This window comes from Pezoporus occidentalis, unplaced genomic scaffold, assembly GCF_034315485.1.
Source record: "Pezoporus occidentalis ecotype Australia unplaced genomic scaffold, CSIRO_AGI_Poc_V1 ctg52, whole genome shotgun sequence".
Lineage (NCBI taxonomy): Eukaryota > Metazoa > Chordata > Aves > Psittaciformes > Psittacidae > Pezoporus > Pezoporus occidentalis.
Window position 1 is genome coordinate 994,389 of NW_026915858.1, and position 19,786 is coordinate 1,014,174.

The following is a 19,786-nucleotide window of genomic DNA, read 5'->3' on the forward strand; positions in this document are numbered from 1 at the left end:
CTTTTCCTGTAAAGTGATTATTACCCAACACTGCAGATGGCAATGGCATCAAGCCTTAAAGTTGTCTCACGCTTGTTTTATGTGGGGGGGGGTTTCTTCTTTGTTCTGTTCAGTGTTAACTTACGTAAGTGCTATGCTGACTTTTATTAAATCTCTGAATCTTTGGCACACAATACTTCTGTTTCTTGCACAAAGGGTGTTACACATTATTTAGATATAAACAATTTTTACATCCACACAGGCAGAATCTGCCATTATTTGAGGTAGGAGAAAACACCCAGGTCATGACCTGATGCAGTAAACAGATTAATATTCCTTTTTCTCATGATACAGCCATAGCATTCATTAGTACTATCTGTAATAATAGTAGTACTTCACCAAGTACAAAAAGGCTTTTCAGATGACCCAAATGATCTTTACTTTTATGTGCAACATAGTGCTTTAGCAGAAAGAGGGAATTACAGAAGCAAGAATCCATGTGTCCCCAATTTTACTCTTAGGATCAGGAGGCATGAATATGCTGTATTAATTTAATTCCACATTTTCTTCCTAGGAGCATACACCAGGACCATGTCTTTACAGGAGACACTGCTTCCATGTCGAAGCAGCCAGAAACAACACAAATATCTAAGGTGGTTACTCAGAAGGGTAGGACTAAGAGCTAGTATGGATTTCTGAAACAGATTTTCATACAGGCTAGCCATTGTCTTGGGGCTGCCTGTGTACTGTTTTGCTAAATTATCTTACCTGTCTAAACTGCTTGGATTCCTAGCTTACCTCAAGGTCCTGTACGCTGAATTTAATCAAGGCTCAGGCAAAATTTAATTAGAGCCTTTGGTCCTCTGCTTACATCAAGAGAAGAGGGTTCTAATTCTGATCAGGTACTCTAGCAAGGCTGAACAGTGGTAATTTATATGCAATGTCATTGTCCCAGTTTGTGTCCGCAGCAGGCCTGCCACCAATCCCTTCAGTTTGCAAAAGGAAGGGATGTGCCTTCTGTGTGTCGCTAATATTATAAATAATACATCCAATTAGCCTATTACATGCTGCTGCATTTCCCTGAAGCCCACACATCTGAAAGCCCCAGAGAAACTGCACTTTGAGAGAAATGTTTAGAAATCAATATTGCCCTTATTCTGAGGTCAGTCCTTTGCACTCTTCTCTCTGTCTTGTATGGCAGATGATGTGCCGAGGCTGCCCCTCGCAGCACTGCACAGAATGAGAACGAATACTAAGCTTGTGCTGAGATTTCCAGCTGTGTGGGGAGAATGTAAGATAAGGGCTGACAGGACAGGCTCTGAAGCAGGGAAGATGGAGGGAACCAGTGGGAGGTACGCCTGTGTGCATGGTAAAGGAGAGTGAAGGCCTTTCCAGGAGCTAGCAGGATCTTTCACTTCACCTTCTAATTTTTTTACAGTTCCACTTGTTTAATGTCATATGAATGACACTAGTGCTGAACTGTGACGCAGCTTGCCAGCAGCGAGATGGAGGCCAGCACAATGTGGTCCTTTTCTTCCCAGCCTGCACTTTTCTTTGATACAAGGAACAAAAACTGCATTTCAAAAGAGAAATGGAATCAAATTAGAATCCCCATTAATTAGATTTCCTGCAGTAAAACAAGAAATAAATCAAACATGATCCTGGAAAAATGTTTCTTGCAGTTGCAAGCTTGCATTTCCCCTAAAGAGATACTTGTGCTTGCTTTGAGGGGGTAATGAAACTGTAAACGAAAAGTCATTTGAAAATTATAAATTAGGCTGTGATTATGCCAAGTGATATTAATTATGCTGATAGACTACATAGCAAGGAATTTTAACTGATTCAGTTCTGCCTTCTGGCTTGCTCTGACAAGCAGCAATGTCTTGGGCTTGGTTTGTTAGTGAGCTTCAATAGCACATACTTTCTTACAATAGTAAGAAAGCACAAATTTGCCCTCTCAGTTCCATGTTAGGTTCTATGTGAACATCATCACAGAGAGGTCCACAGTTTAAACAAATTGTATTTGTATCATCTGTACAAGCAGATTTATTTTTGCCCAGTTTTCCGTATCAATAGAGCAGATGGCAGAAAGGAAAAATCATGAGTTTTTTCCTAACGTGTTGAGAACACAGGAATTTGTTTTTTTGAATTGCTGCCTCCTCCTTGCAAAGTTCATTTTAAACCAGACCATTTTAAAACGCCTGGGCGTCTAGCTTGCTTTGCACCTCGGTGGCAGTACCTTTCAGCAGAAATGAAGTGCTGAGCCTCATTTTATTTCAGTGTGTTTTTCTTAAGATCAGGGTGCTATGCAAAGTAATTGTAGGACTGTCTAGTGAACGTAAGGTGAACTGGGAATTAGCAGAGCATCACTGTGCAGTTTTATGCTCTTGACCTGTGGTCTAGCAGAAAAAGGAATGGGACTGTAAAATTATCAGCTCCTAAAATATCTCCTCTGCCTTAGCATGGCAGCTTTTTGCCATTAGGTAATAAAGGTAAAAATAATGTATGAAGTTGTAGTTTCCCTGAGACTTCTATTCTGCAAGAACCACAGACCCAAATCTATCACATGTACGTTCTAAAGGTGAGAATTAAAGACCAGTGGACTGCTAGTGGCTGCCAGTTCAAATGTACTTTATCAGTTCCGATGGGGTACAGTCAGCTCACTCATGTCCTTTCCTTTCCTGCACTGAGAGCACGTCATGGCTTTCTGCTGACACTCGGTGCCAGTGCTGGGTGCACTCTCTATCAAACGCATCACCTCTTCTTGGTCATATGCTTAGCTTTATTTGCAGCACAGAGGCTTCCGTGACAGTTTTCCATTTTCAGCGATGGGTTTGAGTACCCTGCTCAGGTTGAGACTGCATTCTGCTGTCAAGTGAAGGGGCTTTTTTTCTAGTTCAGTAGAAATTCTGCCTGCCGATTGTTTTCAAATCACTTAAATCCAAGGTGATAGAAAATTAACCTTTGGCCTTAGATAACATAAAACCCACTCAAGCATAGCGGGGGACGTAGGCCAGGCACAAGTAATATCCCTGTGCAGGACTCGCAAGGTGATTCACTGGAGAATGGTTGAGAGTTGAATATAGGAATATCAAAATACCATTTATTCAATAAGTGTCTATAGAAAATAGGAACAATAGTTACAATGAAACAGCTAATCTCTAAATTTAATCTGTTTGAATTCTTTAAGCAATTCTTAAGCTTTCTTCAAAAACAGTTTCGGTTTTCAAAATAATAAGGAATCACGAACATTTATTGTGCCCTAGATGATTTTTGACATGCAAAGGTGCTGTTAATTTAAATTCTGCATTTATTCACTCTCAGATGCTTTAACCTAGACAGAGTTTTACTAACTTCCTGAGTATACAGTGGTTTACCATTTGTATTAATCTCTTCTATTTAGTATTTCCTAACAGTAGTGTAGCTTCCATGTCCAAGAAAAAATGGAACTCGGAGCAGAAGCAGAACTGTGCTGCATTTGGATTTCATTGAATTTCTTTTGATTTTAACATAACAATGCTGTGAAGCCTCTGCTCTGTATTACTAGCCAAGCACAGAGCAAGGATTTTGGCTCAGGACGCACAAGGGTAGGTTGCAATTCCTAGTGAAGTATTAGCTCAGGTACATGGTTTTGCTGTTTTGGTGGACTTCACTGCCTGTACAGGTTTCGTGAGAGAAGACCCAGGCAGTGTTGCAGCCTTCTCAGCCTCTTCAGCATCAGGTTGCCTTTTTTAGTTGACGTCAGAATGACAGTTGTCTGAACGGGGTCTGTTACACTTACTGAATTTTGATGAGCACTACTCCTGTAGCCCAAAGTCTGCTACAACAGGTGCATCAAACAATACTGCACAGAGAAACACTTTTTGCCTTTCTCAAATGTCTTTGTCTCTCCTTTCGTGATGGTCGCTCCACCACAGGCCACTGCATGGCTGTTACCTGCACCTGGCGTGGGACTGGCACGTGTTGTCTGCTCAGCAGGTTTTGGTGAGATTAAAGAAAAGCTGCACAGAAGGCAGCCTTAAGATGACACTATGTATTACTGGAAAAGATTCACTGAGCATTAAAGGATACCATATGAAAGCGTAAGGGAGGTTTGCGGTAGGGGTCAGGTAAGACTGATAACCAAGTGCAAAAGAATGTACTTTTTGAGTGCAGGCTAACCAAATAGAGCCTATTTTATGAAGAGATGAGCTAACCACTGTAACTGTCTGTGGTCTGCTTTAAGGTGGTAATGAATACATTGTGTATTACTTTTCTTTGGAAGCTACTGAATATCTTAGGTCCTTTTAGACCGTAGTAACTGATTTATCAGTATAGGATGCTTTTTGTTACTCTGTTACTGTACCCTGATGTGATTCTGGTTTAGCCATCATTCACTTGGAAACAAAAAATAATCACAAGCTTGAATGCAAAACCAAATACATTTTCAAAGACCAGAAAATGGCAGATGCACAAAAAACTTTGTGAATTTAGTGCGTAATAGACTACTGTAGTTAATCTTGAGTTTCTGTAGCACAGGCAATGGATGCCCAGCACCTGCTGGTGGTCAGACCTTTTGGGCAAATGGCAGTTTATGCCCAAGGAGACCTGCTTTTTTCAGAATCGGGCTCGAGTGTAAGCAACCACTAAAAACTTTTCCTCAAAAAGAAATTAAGGAGTTTTCTAAGCCTCCTGCTATGTTTGCTGCAACTCAGATACTGCAGGCTGTGAACCAGATTGTGCCACTCTTATGTAGGTCAAACAGTACCTTGCCTACACAGTGGGGCTGTCTCTTAAGAGTGGAGCTCAAGGTAAATATAAACCACACTGTCTTGTCTGCACAGTGCAGGATAAGGACACATCGTACACCCTGTCTAACCCATGATCCAAATGTGTTTGGAAGGTGTTGCTGCTTCTTAGGAAGCATAGGGTGCTATTGGTCCAGAAACCTGTATTGTTGAGGTTCTTTTCATGTTTTTTTTTTCATTTAATATATGATGCCTACAAGTGTACAAGGGAAAAGAATAAGCAAAATTTCCTGTCAGTGAAATCCTGCTGTTTGTCCAGCCTAGTAAGGAGTTCTTCCTCTTGTCATAAAAATCACTATTTTTTTTTAGCTAGGCTGTAATTATTACTTTTTATAACTTAACTGATTTCTGTAGTCAGATCATCATTTTTACAGTGGGTATAAGCCACCATTTCTTGAGTCTTGTATAGTAATTCACTTCTCTGGTGCTTTAAGAGAGCCCATACTGGCAAGAAAGACAAACACTGACTTGGTAGCCTTTAAGAGTTGTTCTGCATGAATGTAAATAGCATGGGAAGAACAAAGAAAACCAGCCCCCATGTTCTGTATTCCTTGAGGACTCATGGTGGTTCTTAACAAAGAGGGAAAGAAACCTGCTCATGACAGGACACTAAATTCTCTATCCAGAAAAGCATTCCTGTCCCCAGCCCCCAGCACATGCCCTGAAAATGTCACTCACAACCAGCTTTGTGACTTTAACATCCAAACGTTTCAGTTCCATTTAAAGGTAATCAAATTGGTGACTCCCTATTTTCATTTCAGATTTATCTTCCTGAGTTTTATTAAGGTTTTGATTTCTTGACATCTTCTTCACTTTCATTTTTCATTGAGGTTTTCATTAGTGTCCAAGTTGCTTTTAAAATTCAGGATGGAGAAATACTTCCCTTGCCTTAATAGCTCTTGCCCTGAAAGATTTTGCCTTAACAGATACCTCAGATGATGCTTAGCTGCAGGTTTCAGTCACTGCAAGCCAGGGGGCAGCACTCATGTTTTGATTCCTTCGGTATAAACATGGGGTTTTTTGCTTCTCTTCTGAGACTATTTAAAAAAAAGTGTGCAATCCCAGCAGCTCTCAAACCACAGATAAAGTCTTTTCCCTTATCTCAATGACATACCACTTCATACTAAATCTGTCACTTGCACATCCTTGCTGCTCTCTCTCCACAGTGCATCCAGGATGATAGGCTTTGTGATTAACTGGAAAAAGAGCAGTCTCTTCTCACCTTAGAGAATGGGAGTGAAAATAGGCTCAGTGTGGAACACACTTCTGAAACAGTGTATTTTTCATCTCTCTATTGGAGCTGTTCTATAAGAAAGGAGATGGCTTGGGTTTTACTGCATACACATGTGCACTCTTTGTGTTATTCTAATTTCAAGGTGATGTAACATATGTAAAACAAGATGGTTATGAGGTGCCCAGATGGTTTCCCAAGAAAATGAGGTCTGCATGATAAGCATTGGAGTTGCTGTCTGCCCTCATCCAAAAATGTGAATCTCTTTTTCAGGTTCAGTCAAATTTGACCTTAAGTTCATAAAAGCTTAATGAAAACAGGCAGTTGGGTAAAGAGGATAACTGTGTTTTCTTTGAGCCCTGTTTGTATTGTGTACCAGGGAATCCATCTGGGGAAGAGCTCTTATCATGGCTTCAGAAGCAGGGAAAGCTTTGATCAGCGCTCACTGCCAGAGAAGCCAACTGCAAGACACAACACAGGGTTCATTACTGTGCTGTAAATACATCTGTTGTAATAGCTTCATTCCAGTCTGTGATTTGAGTGTAACCTCGGTCAGGGCACTGCCTTGGCTCCTGCGGACACCCGCTCCCAAAGAAGCATCAAGACGCTGCGCAAAACAGGCTGGTCCCCATGTGCTTCTGTTCACGGGAGAGTCTGTCGGAAAGGCCCGGCTAGTGCTTCGTTTTACAGTCAGGCTAGATGGTGATCTGTAAAAACTGCTCTTAAAAAAAAAACACATTAGTGCCCCAGCTTCCTCCCTCTCTGTACATGAGGAAGCACTCAGGCAGAAGGGCAATCCTTGAATTCATAGGGAGAGGACCCACTGCAAGCATTCCTGCTTTGAGGAGAGCTGCTCACACAAATGCAATCCTGGCAGCTTCTGCTGTGCTATGAGGACACTATTTTACCTCCGCTTTTAATGGAAAGGATAAAGTGGAATAGTAATAATGGGACTGATAAATGAAAGGAAAACTGTAACCACATAATTATGTCAGAATCAACTAACAGCAATGAAAAGAGAATGAAACCGCATTATGCAGATAGATGTAACAGAATACTATATTAGCAAGTCCTTTGCAATGGCATGCCTGGCAATTAAGAGAGCAGTATTGGCAGCACACAGTGAAAACAGTGATAATGTATAGTTAAGAATGTTTGGAGACAAACAGTGCATAGAGTAGAGGGACAGCCTGGAACTGAATACAAGAGTGTCCTCAAAGATACCAGCATACAGGGGAAAAACCAAAGATGTTATTCCAAATAGACTGTTTGACTAGGATGTTGGGCATAGTTTGGCATAACTCATATTTATCATAAAATGAATTTACTGGCTTATCCATAAATGAAAGGCTGCAGTGCAGCAAGTGGTATTTTCCAAATATCCACAAATTTCCGGTTGTGTGGGCTAATGGAGGAATTCCATATTTTTTTCTGAATTAAAGAAGCTCGCAGAAATATTCTGATTTAGACAGTAAGAATAGTAGGTAACGTGCCTGTAGTTGCCCCTATTCAGTAAATACTTGGGAATGAGATTGCTCAGCTGTATATTCTTATGTATGTGACATTTCCAGGTGGGGGACTTGAAGAAGGGGTAACCCATTGAGTTTCTTGCTGAAGTATTGGGATTTGTTGTTTCTTCTCATCCGCCATAGAGAGTGAAGATTCGGTTCTATCCTTTGCTCTGCCCACTCTTGCAGAGCAGTTCTCACCTGCAGTCAGGGAGAATTGCACAGGAACAAGCTCAGAGATAACATCAGTGGGATTGAGTTTGCACAGACTTTACATAAAGATACGCTCCACCAGGAACCACTCCATGTGACTGCGGACATCTAAGGGAATACAACCAGTGGAGATTTTTTTGATGTCAACGATGAACATGCTGGAGAGTTTGTACTCCCCTTATTTTTTTCATCATGCCAGGCAGACTTCTGAGACATGCTACAAAGAGACCTTGCTTGCAGGAAACCAGCATGGAACCTTTACATAGTTATCCTACATATTGTTTTCTGCCAGATGCATGCAGATTTTCTTGTCGCTTTATTTTTGGAGATGGCAGAACTAGTGTGAAATGCAGATAACGAGAGGTCATTAGTGTTTGTGCCCAAAGCAGTGCCTTCCTGAGCTACTAGAAAGCAAAGGAAGGGAGAGTGTCTGCACTTTAATTACAGAAGCCAGAAAATATGCTTATAAATGAAATTCTGTCAACAACTGAAGTACTAGGGTTGTGCAATTAATGAAATCTCTGCCAACACAAGATTTATGATGACCAGGAGACATGGTTTTACTTAAATAGAGAATTGAGACTTGTGTCCACAGAAGGCTAAAGCATTTAATTGTACTATGAATGTCTATATTTACTTGGGCTATTTTTTTCTCATACTTTATATGTGGAAATGTTAATGGTTACAGAGTACTTTTCATGAGAGAAGAGTATTATTATCTCCATTTTCACATGTGAAGAGACTGACACCCAGAAATTTGGAGTACCCTAGGTGAGACAGCAATTCCATTCCATTGCAGTGGGGGAGTTAAGAACCTTTTTGTGTCCTAATTGGGTACAGTATTTACTGGATCATGCTGGATTTAGTAGCACAATAATTTAGCAACTGATAGTATTAAACACATGTTTTTTCATCCTTTTATTTGAAGCTGGAGGATCATACTCCTTCTTCACTAGAGAAATAACTTCAGTCCATTGTGTTTTATTTATTCTGTCAGGACATGCACTTTTGACATGCACTGAACATACAAGCCCTGTTACCGTTTTTACCTGCTCTTGACTTTGAAGATTTAGCTTATATGTTTGCCTTTAAAGAGTGTCATTAGGAATATTCTTGTAGTTGACAGTACTACTGCTGAGCTCAGGGCATGCTTCTGGAAGATACCTCTCAGACACTTTTACGTTCTTGCTGCCTGCTTTCACAGATCCATCAGCCAAAACATCGCTAATGATATGAACTTTTAATTTCACAGATGAAGGAACTTGGCATCATCGTATACAACTGTAGCTGCCTGGTCCTGGATTTACAAAGGATATTTGCCCTCTACAGCTCACTGAGATACAAGAATAAAATACCACCAAGCTGGTCTAAGAGACTGTATGGAGTGTATGATACTCAAAATAAACTGACATTGCAGCTGAACGAGACAAAATCAGAAGCTTTTGTGTCGGTAAGTTCTGAAATGAGTTGCAGAGAGGGAGGGGAGGAAAGAAAATTATTTAACCCACCAGATTTTTGGAAGGGCTAGAAATTGAACATCATCTTATTTTCCTAATATATCCTTTATGAAGAACAAAGTATTGAGACCAGGTTAGGCAGGCGTTAGCATCTACAAAAGTGTTACCGAGTGTCTTTTCATTGATAAAAGAGATGATCACAGTTCCCTGCAGTAAGTCCGACATAATGCTATGTTCTGTAAGTACCTATTAGGGAAAAACTACCCTGGGAAGTAATTTCTGTGAAAACAAATGTTTATGGTGTATATTGAGCCTATACTTAACTGTTTCTCTAAATTGGCCCTAACAGAAGAGGATGCACATTACTGCTATGTCCTTAACCAAAAGCAGCTACTGAAATTGAGATTCATGTGAGTGACTAGAAAATCAGCTACAGAGACCACCAGAGCTGTCACCTATATAAGACAGAATTTGTTTGATAGTCTCATAATGCTGGAATAACAAATTATTGTCTTGTCTGGGACAAGCTATTCCAATAGGTATACTTTTGTGGGCAAGTCTGTAACTGAAAGGTTCTGAAGAAGCTATTTGCCTTTTCTTGTGGTGCTGAACAGGCAAATCGCAATAATTATTTCTTTTATTCTGATTCTTTGGCATTGTTCACACAAGAAATTTGCCAGACCTGGAGATGCTGCAGGATTTCATTTGAGCACTGGCTTCTTTCCCTGTAATGTTTACCACTTGCATGCAAAAAAATGATAGGGGGGCCCTTCAAATTAGGTTATTTGCTCTAGTAGATAGAAAGTGAATGACTTGAGAGTAAATGATCTGCTAATCAGATATATAAAATGATACAGAATAAGCTTGATATCCATGAAATTTATAAAGATTAGTTACCTTCACCCTGTTCCATTGAAAGCATTCATACTTCTGGAGAACATTATCTACTTTAGCTCTATTTTTAAACTACATTTTAAATCTTCTAAAATTCAAGCAACAGTCCCCATGGAAGCACTGTCTCTGTATGTATTTTTACTGGGAAGAAATGAAGCACTCCTCCACCTCAGCAGTGATGTAGCAAAACTGGAAAAAGTACACAGAGTGATAGCGATGATGAAAGATGTGAAGTGTCTTTCATTTTGGAGGAAATTACATGAGTAAACCCAGGAATATAATGAAGTTGCCAAAAGTTATTCACTGCTCTATATAAAGCAGGGGGCAAAACCCCATCATTTTATAGCCAATTCTGCCTAAACCAAGACATGTAGCACATCGTTAAGTTGTACAGTCAGTAATAGCACAGATGTTGGTGCAGATGAGTGGTTATACAGGGCAGGGTTTATCCTCACCTGCTGGGAGCCAGCCAACATTAAGCTGTCCAGGATTTTTTGTACTCCTACTATCAGTTATGAGACAGAGCTGGTTTAGAGTGGAAATGTGGAAGTGCTGAAGACAGCCATAATTAATAGCCATCTGAAAAGACACATGCTTCCATTGATTCTGGAGAGTCTTAAGGACTAGCTTAAATTAGGGACTGACTTTCAGGCAGTTCGCTAAGAAGCTGTGAAATGAAAGCCTGTTCTCTTCTTAGCAATCTGTAAGAAATGAAGAAATCCTGCTGAAAGCCAGTCCTGGAGGGGCACACAGTGAGGAAAGCTGGGTACAGCCAACTTAAGGAATCTGGGATCCTAGACAAAGACAGTTGGAGAGAGACTCTACAAAAACTGCTCCTCTGCAGTTGCAGACCCTTTACTTCCTCCATGTAATTTGTATTTTCCTTTTGTGCGGGCAACAAAATCCTCTTCTTGAAATACCACTTCAGAAAAAACAGTACTCAGAAGCTCGATCGGTGAAGTCCAACCTTAAGAGCTGCTTGTAATTTGTAGCCACAGCCAGTTGGGCTGGTTCTTCCTTCCTTGATAACAGGCTCTTCAATAAATTCCTGATCTGCTGGCAAGTTCTCAATGTTTGCCAGCATGCTGCTCTGAAAGCCAGTCCTGGAGTTGCAATGGACTGGTTTGGTAGACCAGGTGTTAACTGCTGTCTGTTCCTGAACTAATGACAAATACAAGGTCTCCACAAGCCAGGCAGTTCACTTACTGCCATCGTGGCCCTGTCTGTGCCTACCCAGAACTGCACCATTCACACCCCTAAACCCACATTACCTCCCTTTTGGTCTGCCCCCTGAGCAGAGGTAAGACAAGGTACTGTTACCCAGTGAGAATAACAGCCTGCTTTGGCAGGTGAAGAGAAGTATCAAATGGGTATTTGATCAGAACAGCAAGTACTATAGAACTGCTATGGAGAAAAGTACTAAAATACTCAATGACCGGGGGGGGGGGGGGGCTGTTCCACCGGGTAACAAGTGGAACGCTCAAACACAAGTTGTTACAGTGAGAGCTTTAACAGAAGTTTTTCTTTTAATTATCTTGTAAAGGTCATTCACTTTCCAGTCTTTATATTGAATGCATCTGAAAAAGACAAAGCCTAAGAATTCCTTTCTTCGGCTGTTCTGTAACTTTAAACTTCTATTCAAGAAAATAGTAAGAGTGTAAGAACAAAATCTCCATGCAATAGCCTAAAAGTTTCAGATAATAGACATAAATTATATTTAACAAAATCACTGTATGCTTTGTCTTGAGTTGCAGCTCATTCTTTGAAAACATATTTCACATTCAATATTTGTGCTGTATAAAGCAAGAAGCACAACACACTGTCACTGTTTTTGTTTTTGTTTTATACTCTGGAATCATGGCTTAGTGTTGCTTGGCAACACAGTCATCTCCCAGACTGGCCTATAAAACGTAAGAGGTTTTGGTTGTTTTTATTAGTGTTCAGGAATGGATCTGGAATACTGGTCTTGAAATCTTGCTACAGTTAATTTTCCAGTATTTTTTGAACTTAATTGTAGTAAATCCTTAAGAACACCAGTCAATGATTGGGAAACCAATACGACAGACATTGTATTGAAAGATAGACAGACTGATCAGAACCCCAGGATCTGTCCCTAAAGCAAACACATCTACATCTGATGTAAACCTGATCTACATCTCAGCTACAACCCAAGCAGGTAACAAAGGTGAGGAGGTGATACAGCAGCAGGAAGGCAGTGGTCTGCCAGGTCCAGCTGTCAAGGAAAAAGGGTAAGTGGCACCTGCTGTAGCTCAATAAAGTGCCTTTAACAACTTCTACTCCCAAGAACTGTGTTGCTGCCCACAAGCTTTTCCCCACTCAGGCACAAGAGCAGAAGGTCCTGGGCCTCTCTGCCACAGACAGGCAATTCCTGCCAGCTTCACTTCCTGATACATTCAACAGCCCTAGCCACAAAGCAGAAAAGCTGAAAGCTGGGCTTACCTCTTACTGGTGTTAGTTTATACCTGAAGGTAGGTTTTAAAGATCAGTTTCTTGCAAAACTGCAGCATCTCCCTGTGACAGTGATTGAGCGTGGAACTTTAAACAGAACTGACATAATAGACATAATCCCTGGTCCCAAGTGATGGATCAGGCTTGTGTGGCAAGCACACAGATATTACTCTAATAGTAACCAGTCCTGGGAGTCTATGGAACAAAATTCTCTGAAATAGAACTTGAAGGAGAGTTCGATTGATGACAGTGGATGTCTTCAAGTTTGTGTCTTCCACATTTGACCCACAGTTACATCTAAATGGTGAGGCTTTCAGGGGGAAGTTAATCAAATACGTCTCCTTTGTTCCTTTGAGTATTCTAGCGAGACAGTTGAAGGTATCAGTTAATATTCTCTACTAAAATAAATGATACTACTTGCCATATCAAGAAGCATGAGAGGAAGAGAAAATAAATCACTTATTTTAAATGCCATATTTGAACTTTTTCTTTCACAGAATTCACCTAAACTCTTCTGCCCAAAGGACAGAGTCCTGGATATTGAAGCTATATACAGTGTTATCGATGATGCAAAACAGTTTGTATACATAGCTGTGATGGACTACTTGCCGATCGTCATTGACACCAATGCTAAACGGTGAGTGTCTGTGTCCAGGACGAGCAGGTTCTCCTAATGCAAATAAGGTCTGCTGAAGAAAATGAACCCACACGGGATTAGTTCCTACTGTGGGCCAATTTCCTGGGGCCCAATTCTGCCCTTATTGAAATCAGTGAGAGTTCTGCCATTGACTTAAATGGGAGCAGAACTGGGACCTAAGAAGACGTTTCCAGTTCTGGGTCCTAAGCTTTGGATCTGCCTTTTGAAGGAGATCAGAAATTGTCTAGTTTGACCATCTGCAAGTGACTGGGACCCAGGAATACAAGAACCTGCTTATACATGAACCCTGTCTCTTACACTATTATATTCACTGTATTGATACCACAGATGCTGGCATTTTATGAGTATATCATACAGATATTCAATGAGAGAATGAGTGTTTCTGTGTGTGTTGAGAAATAATGAGAGTTCTTGTATACAACATGGGAGATGCCATTATTTCATTGAAAAAGGCATATAAATTCCAAATTCAGCATAGATGACGTTTGAATTATATGACATTTTGGTTAACTGAGAGTTGCTAAAAACAAACAAAACCAAGTAATAAAGACCCTGTTTAAAATGGACCATAAAAAAGTACTCATGGCCCAAAACTGGGGCCATAGTGTAATAAACCGTCCAACTCAGAAGGCAAGTATCCAGTGTTTCCTCTGACTCTTAGTGACACAGTAAATTGAGCATCTAGCAAAGCTCACCGTTCCATCCCTGTACTTCATCTGAACAGAGTTAAGTGGAACTAAACACGTGGTTAGGTTCTTTCTTCCAGTTTTACATAATTAAAGATGCTTTGTTCAAATTTGCAGAAAAATACCTATAATTTTCCCAGTAAACTTTTTGCACAGCCTCTCTCACAGTGAAAGAACCATGGGCAGAGCTGCAGGAATTTCAGGTTCACAGTGTGCATCCCTCACATTTCTCCTTCATGTTGGAAATGATCTTACTAGAAGTGTTACAGTATTGCAGTTGATGTTGTCTCCTACACTCCTTCTCCATTCTCATGCCTGAAGAATTCAGAAATCTATTGGATTAGGGAGATCCAGGGAAAATGTGTGAATTCTTAACATTCTCCCTACAGCATGGCTTTGTGTTAGAGCCACTGCCACAGCTCCTCTACCTTGTCAGCTCCCAGTTCTCACTTGTGAGTTATTTTTTGGCATTGTAGAGCTCAGATTTCATTAGGCCGAATGCCTTGATGCTGCTGGAATAAAGAAAATGTGTTTTCTTTTGTCTCATTCTGCCTGTCCTGACCTGCTCCCACCAATGGTCAGGAACACAGAGCTAATTCGTGATTGTGAGAATAGCACCATGGATGCCACCATCCCATTCATGGCAGAATTTCTGCAGTCCTTATCAGGAAAAAAAGGTAGTATCCTCCTTAAATGATCCATCTTCATCTACTACTGAAGGATGCCAGCACCCTGTGTAGCAGAAGTTCTCCTTTTCCCAAGCAAGAAGTTACAAAAGGCATTCCAGTCCCTAGTCTGTATGCACTCAGTACAGAGGAAGAAAAGTTACTCAAGGAGGGAGCCAGTGTTCTTGTTCCCTTACTTGTGCAACCAACAGTAAATCCTTCTTGTCCCTCTGCCTGGACTGGGTAAACAGCACCCTCTAGCTGTAGCTCATCCTGAGATTCTGTGGCACCATTAAGTGCTCCACTGCTCTCACAGTGACAGAGGAGTAACCCTCCCCTCTACAGGCAGACAAGGTACTGCATTTTGTGCAAGTGTTTTGGCAGCTCTCCGTGCCCCTACACACGTGGAAGATGTGCTCAACCTCACGGTCCCCACAGTGACAATTTTGGTGCAGGGCAGAATGACACAAAAAAGGGATTATGGCGGATCTGTTTAGTGAGAATCCCTTTAAATGAGAGCAGTATTCCTCCAACAGATAGAAAATGAAATTCGCATGTGTTTTGTTTTCTCTATGATGTCCAGACTTGGCAGTGTAGAAATCCAGGATATTTTTAAGTTCTCTGAATATATTGTATTCTTTCTTCACAGGTACTGGCCATATTTAGATGGGAAGATAAGAGAAGCGTTAGTATTACGAAGTATTAAAGTACGACTTCTCATCAGTTTCTCAAGAGACACAGATCCCCTTACTTTTAACTTTGTTTCATCTCTGAAAGCTATTTGCACTGAAGTTCCAAGCTGTAGTTTGAAAGTTGTAAGTATAATCCATATTGCTTTGTAATACATTTCCCTCCCCTCCAAAAACCAAGAAAACGTCACAACTGGGAGGTGTTTTCTGTTAGTATCAAAGCATTTGAATTAGATTAAATAACACAGGAAATGTAACGTAATGAACTGATTTTTTTCCTAGTAGTGACAACTACAGAAATTAAAGCAAAACAACAGAATCATGCCAAAAGGCAGTCTGTGTGGTAAAACACTACATCTGGTCTTTCACTGCAAAGCTAATAGAGTGAACTGTGGTCATCTCTTGTTTATACTGGCTGATGTATGTGACTGCACAAAAATGAGTTTTAGTTGGGATTCATGCAATCTTACTGTTCAGCTGTGTAAGCATCTACTATTCCTTTAGTCAAGTACAAAGTACAAGAAAAAATAATGAAGATTTTACATTAAATTCAGGCTACAGATCAGAATTGTGAAGACTAGAACCACCATTATGTGACCACTTTAGACATGCAATACAGGGAAGTGAGAAATACCATATCTGTTACATTTGTATTAGAGAAGAGAGTGTCTGGTAAGTACCAATTTAAACTTGATACAGTTCAGTTTAATGGAATTGAGGCACACTGGCAATCAAAAATCTTGGATCAATTCATCATGGATGAATTCCTTTTTTTTTTTGGGGGGGTGGTTTGGTTTTCTGTTGTTGGTTTTTGTTTGCATGGGTTTTTTTTAATAACTGTCTTAATCTGCTGAATTATATGACTTCTTAAATTGACAATCCACTAAATCATTTTGACTTTTTAAAATCTACACTTGTTAAAGTAGTATTAGTGTTAGACACACAAAGTGATATTTATGCATATCTAGAAATAGGGATTTTTGTTGTAATGTACACTGTATTACAAGCTCCCTAGCTAAGAAACAGCATAAAGTGTGGTTTTAAGTCAAAAAGCCAATACATGGCTGAACTACTTAAGCCACTTCAATTTTGAGTATTTTCTAGCTTGTTCTGTGTTTATCATCAGAATTCTATTTATGTATTTAAAATTATTTTTTATTTAAGTGCACCTAATGCTCTACGTAATCATACCCATTTCCATCTATTTGCAGCAGGTAGAATCTTTAGTACAGAATTTATCTCATCAAGAACTAAATGCTAAAAGAAAAAACAACCCACAATCTAGACATCTCTTCTAGGTAGATATTCTAGCTAGAATATCTGCAGGTAGGAAATACAAATACCACTTCCAGTAAAAATAAGACTGCCCCAGATTTAAATAGTTGTAAAGATACAGTGCACCTCAGTGATCTCTGTGCTGCGCATCATGTGTTCCACACACTGGGTAAGTCACTGCCTTAAACAAGCCTTGGTATGAGTAATAGCCTGACACTTGGGAGTTTACGGGTATCTGCTTGATTTTGGCTGAAACTGTGAACAGGCTCTGTCATGACACTCCTTTACTTCACAAAAAGATGCAAGAAAGATGAGTACTATTTCTTAAAAACTCCATTGCTTTTGTATCTTGACATCTGTCTATGGTCAAAGTGAAACAAAAGTGGGATGTGGAGGAATAGGAGAACAAGGTGAAAACTAAATTTAAATCTTTTGAATTATTGGAAAATTTTTCTTTTCCTTTTTGGTTCTCCTTTGGGCATGAGCAAACATAAAGTGAAACTAAACTCTGTACAGAAAATGCTGTCATGCAGATGTGTTGTATGTGTTTATACACAAGAACACTGAAATATTAAGAGAACTGCAAGTTACAAATTCAAATAAAGTGTTATGAATTAGCTATGAAACCTCTTCTCCTAAGCACTAATTTAATTTTAAAGCTCTAAACTCCTAAAGTAAGAATAGAAAAAATTAATAAAATGTTAGCAGAAGGTGGTGTATTGTTAACACAGTACTTCTGCTGAAGGCGCATGTTGGAGAATGTTAGGCTGTGCTACTTGATGCCAGTGCTGGTTTACTTGCTCATCTAAGGTATATGTGCGTATCGTCTTTGTGAGGGCAGATAGGTTTCCCTACTGGTATCTGTACTGTCAAGCACTAAATAGCTTCTCTGCTGTTGCTGGAGAGCACGTTACATTTTCAATCCCCTTCTTCCTGAATCTGAAGTTTTCTCTTACAAAGTTGTAATACAAACAGAACACTAACGTATGATTTTTCCATTCAGCACATCTGCTGAATCTATTTAAATTTGACAACTCTAAGCTTATACGATTATTGTGCTTGACTATTTTCACATGAAGGTATGTAAATTTTTGCGAATTCTCCTAACACTGGGGAGATGACAAGTTGTTATGTTTTGGTTTCTAGCATTGAATACTTCACCCATTTGCACATTTACACTATTCTTTGCAGTATTAGTATGTTACTCATCCCTGTGTGAGTCCTGTCCTTGACTGTTGCCCTAGCTGTCCATCTAGGGGACACCCTAAGCGCCCATCAACTGTGCATGTGTGTTCACAGACACTGTGCACACCTGTCTCCGTTCCCATTTTGGTGCACCAGGAAAAACATACCCATTTTCTTCTGGCTTTATCCAGAAATTCACAACCTTTCAGATCTCTGGCTTGCCAAGTGCCCCTACTTTCTGTGCTGGGCACATGCTTGCAGCGCAGTTTCTCAGGCACACAGTCTTGATGTTGTCCAGGAACTAATCCCTAGTATCTAGTAAACCTTCCTTTACAGCTGTTAAGATGGTTTGTTCTAATTTCTTAAAAAGTGGAATGCAGTAACTGCTTTAAATGCAGTAAAAAGCTTTAATTAAAGATATGATTTCTTTACTGTGAGGTTTGTGAGTCACTGGAACAAATTGCCAAGGGAGCCTGGGGCTGCCCCATCCATGGCAGTGTCCCAAGGCCAGGCTGGATGAAGCTTTGAGCAACCTGCTCTAGTGGGAAGTGTCCCTGCCCATGGCAGGGGAGGTTGGAACTGGATGATCTTTAAGGTCTCTTCCAACCCAAACCATTCTTCTATGGTTCTATGATAAATCTCACAGGACAGATAATACAGTTTTACATAGAATAATCTTTTCTAGTGACCTTCATGAGGCAATCACTCAAACAGTTCAGGTTGTTTGGCTTGGTTTTGAATTAAAAACAAAAACTGTATTTGGAATTCTGCTAGTATTTGAACTCATGACAAGCATTAAGCTGTGCAAGATAACAAGGCCATGTACAGGTAAGTAAGCATGCAGTGACATACCAGATCAAGAGGCTGTTTATGGAAACAACTTTTTCATAGTTACTCATCGTAAGTCTGTACCATATTACCATCCAGTATCAGGGCACTTGAAAAAAACACAAGCTCTTTTAGTTTTAATCAAGCTGATGATGTAGTCAACCACACACATCACTACATTTCGATAATGAATTTAATATTTTACAGTTGGGCTTTCAAAGTAGCAATATTATTCTGAAAGACATCTCCATAACCTAAAAAGATTTGTTCCAGGTTTGTATCGAAAAGAGCATGGGTTCAACAGATGAACTTTGCATTAAAGAAAACAGACCCCCAAGAATGATCATGGAGTTTTGGGGTGGTGTTTTTCTAATACTATTTTTTGATTTCTTAAGTGGGTGCACTGTATAGCCCGTTACTTGTACCAGTGACATGCTGTGAATTAGGTTTTTTCTGAGCATCTACACCATCACCTCACTCACAGTTTCCCAGTAATGCATTAAATATTTAATTTTCCTTCAACATGTTACTCTCTGCTTATGGTTTTAGAATCTCTGTCTGTGTATTGCTTTCCTTGATGAAACAAACAATACTTACATTTGTACTGGAAAAATCTCATTTTTGTCTGCTGCTGATGTAGACAGGAGGTACCTGTAGCTCCAAAATAATCAAACAAACAAAAACACCCTAAAAAATTAAAAAATCTTATTGGGACTTCACCCTTTAAGGTAAACCAGATGTATTTTCCTCCTATTGTCTGGAAAATTTGATCTTTCCATATCACATTTAATCCTGAGAAGTTTCCAAGTTTCTGAAATCAGCAGGTTTCCAATTGAAAACTGCAATGTGAATATAAAGATATTAATTCAGTTGTTGGTGTGCCTGCCAATCTGGGTCATGAAACAGACTTCAAACCCCAATCTCCCTCAGTGACTGAGGAAATGAGCTAAAGAAAAGTTCCTGGCTCTTACCATGCAGAACACGAAGATGGGGATTTTCTGGTTCAATCCACAGCCTTTACTACCTGGCACAGTTTTACTTTTAGCATGCAAGAGCCATGCACTTTGTATAGCTCAGAATACCAAGGCATAACAAATATTATAAACTATAAGAACTTACTCAGCAATACAATGTGTAGTGTTTTATTAAAATTAATGCTTGGCTATAAAAACTCAAGCTGTTCTGTAGCACTAACTCATTTTCAATAAAGAGTAGAGAACAGACCGTATTTTTTTCTGTCTGTTATGGAACGGTTCTTATTA

At 39.8% G+C, this 19,786-nt stretch overlaps 1 protein-coding gene and 1 long non-coding RNA gene across 10 annotated transcripts in view; one reads left to right on the plus strand and one right to left on the minus strand.

The window, feature by feature from the left end:
- PLD5 (phospholipase D family member 5) overlaps positions 1 to 19,786 on the plus strand; it is a 163,347-nt gene that overhangs the window by 140,114 nt on the left and 3,447 nt on the right. For all 9 annotated transcript variants that reach the window (XM_062637348.1, XM_062637350.1, XM_062637353.1 and 6 more), the window contains 3 exons: positions 8,971 to 9,168; positions 13,036 to 13,175; positions 15,197 to 15,362. In XM_062637348.1, coding sequence (XP_062493332.1) covers positions 8,971 to 9,168; positions 13,036 to 13,175; positions 15,197 to 15,362 — 504 coding nt within the window. The remainder of the gene's footprint in view (positions 1 to 8,970; positions 9,169 to 13,035; positions 13,176 to 15,196; positions 15,363 to 19,786) is intronic.
- The window catches only part of LOC134173400 (uncharacterized), a 58,193-nt gene that overhangs the window by 5,376 nt on the left and 33,031 nt on the right, over positions 1 to 19,786 (minus strand). The gene's annotated exons all lie outside the window — the stretch shown is intronic.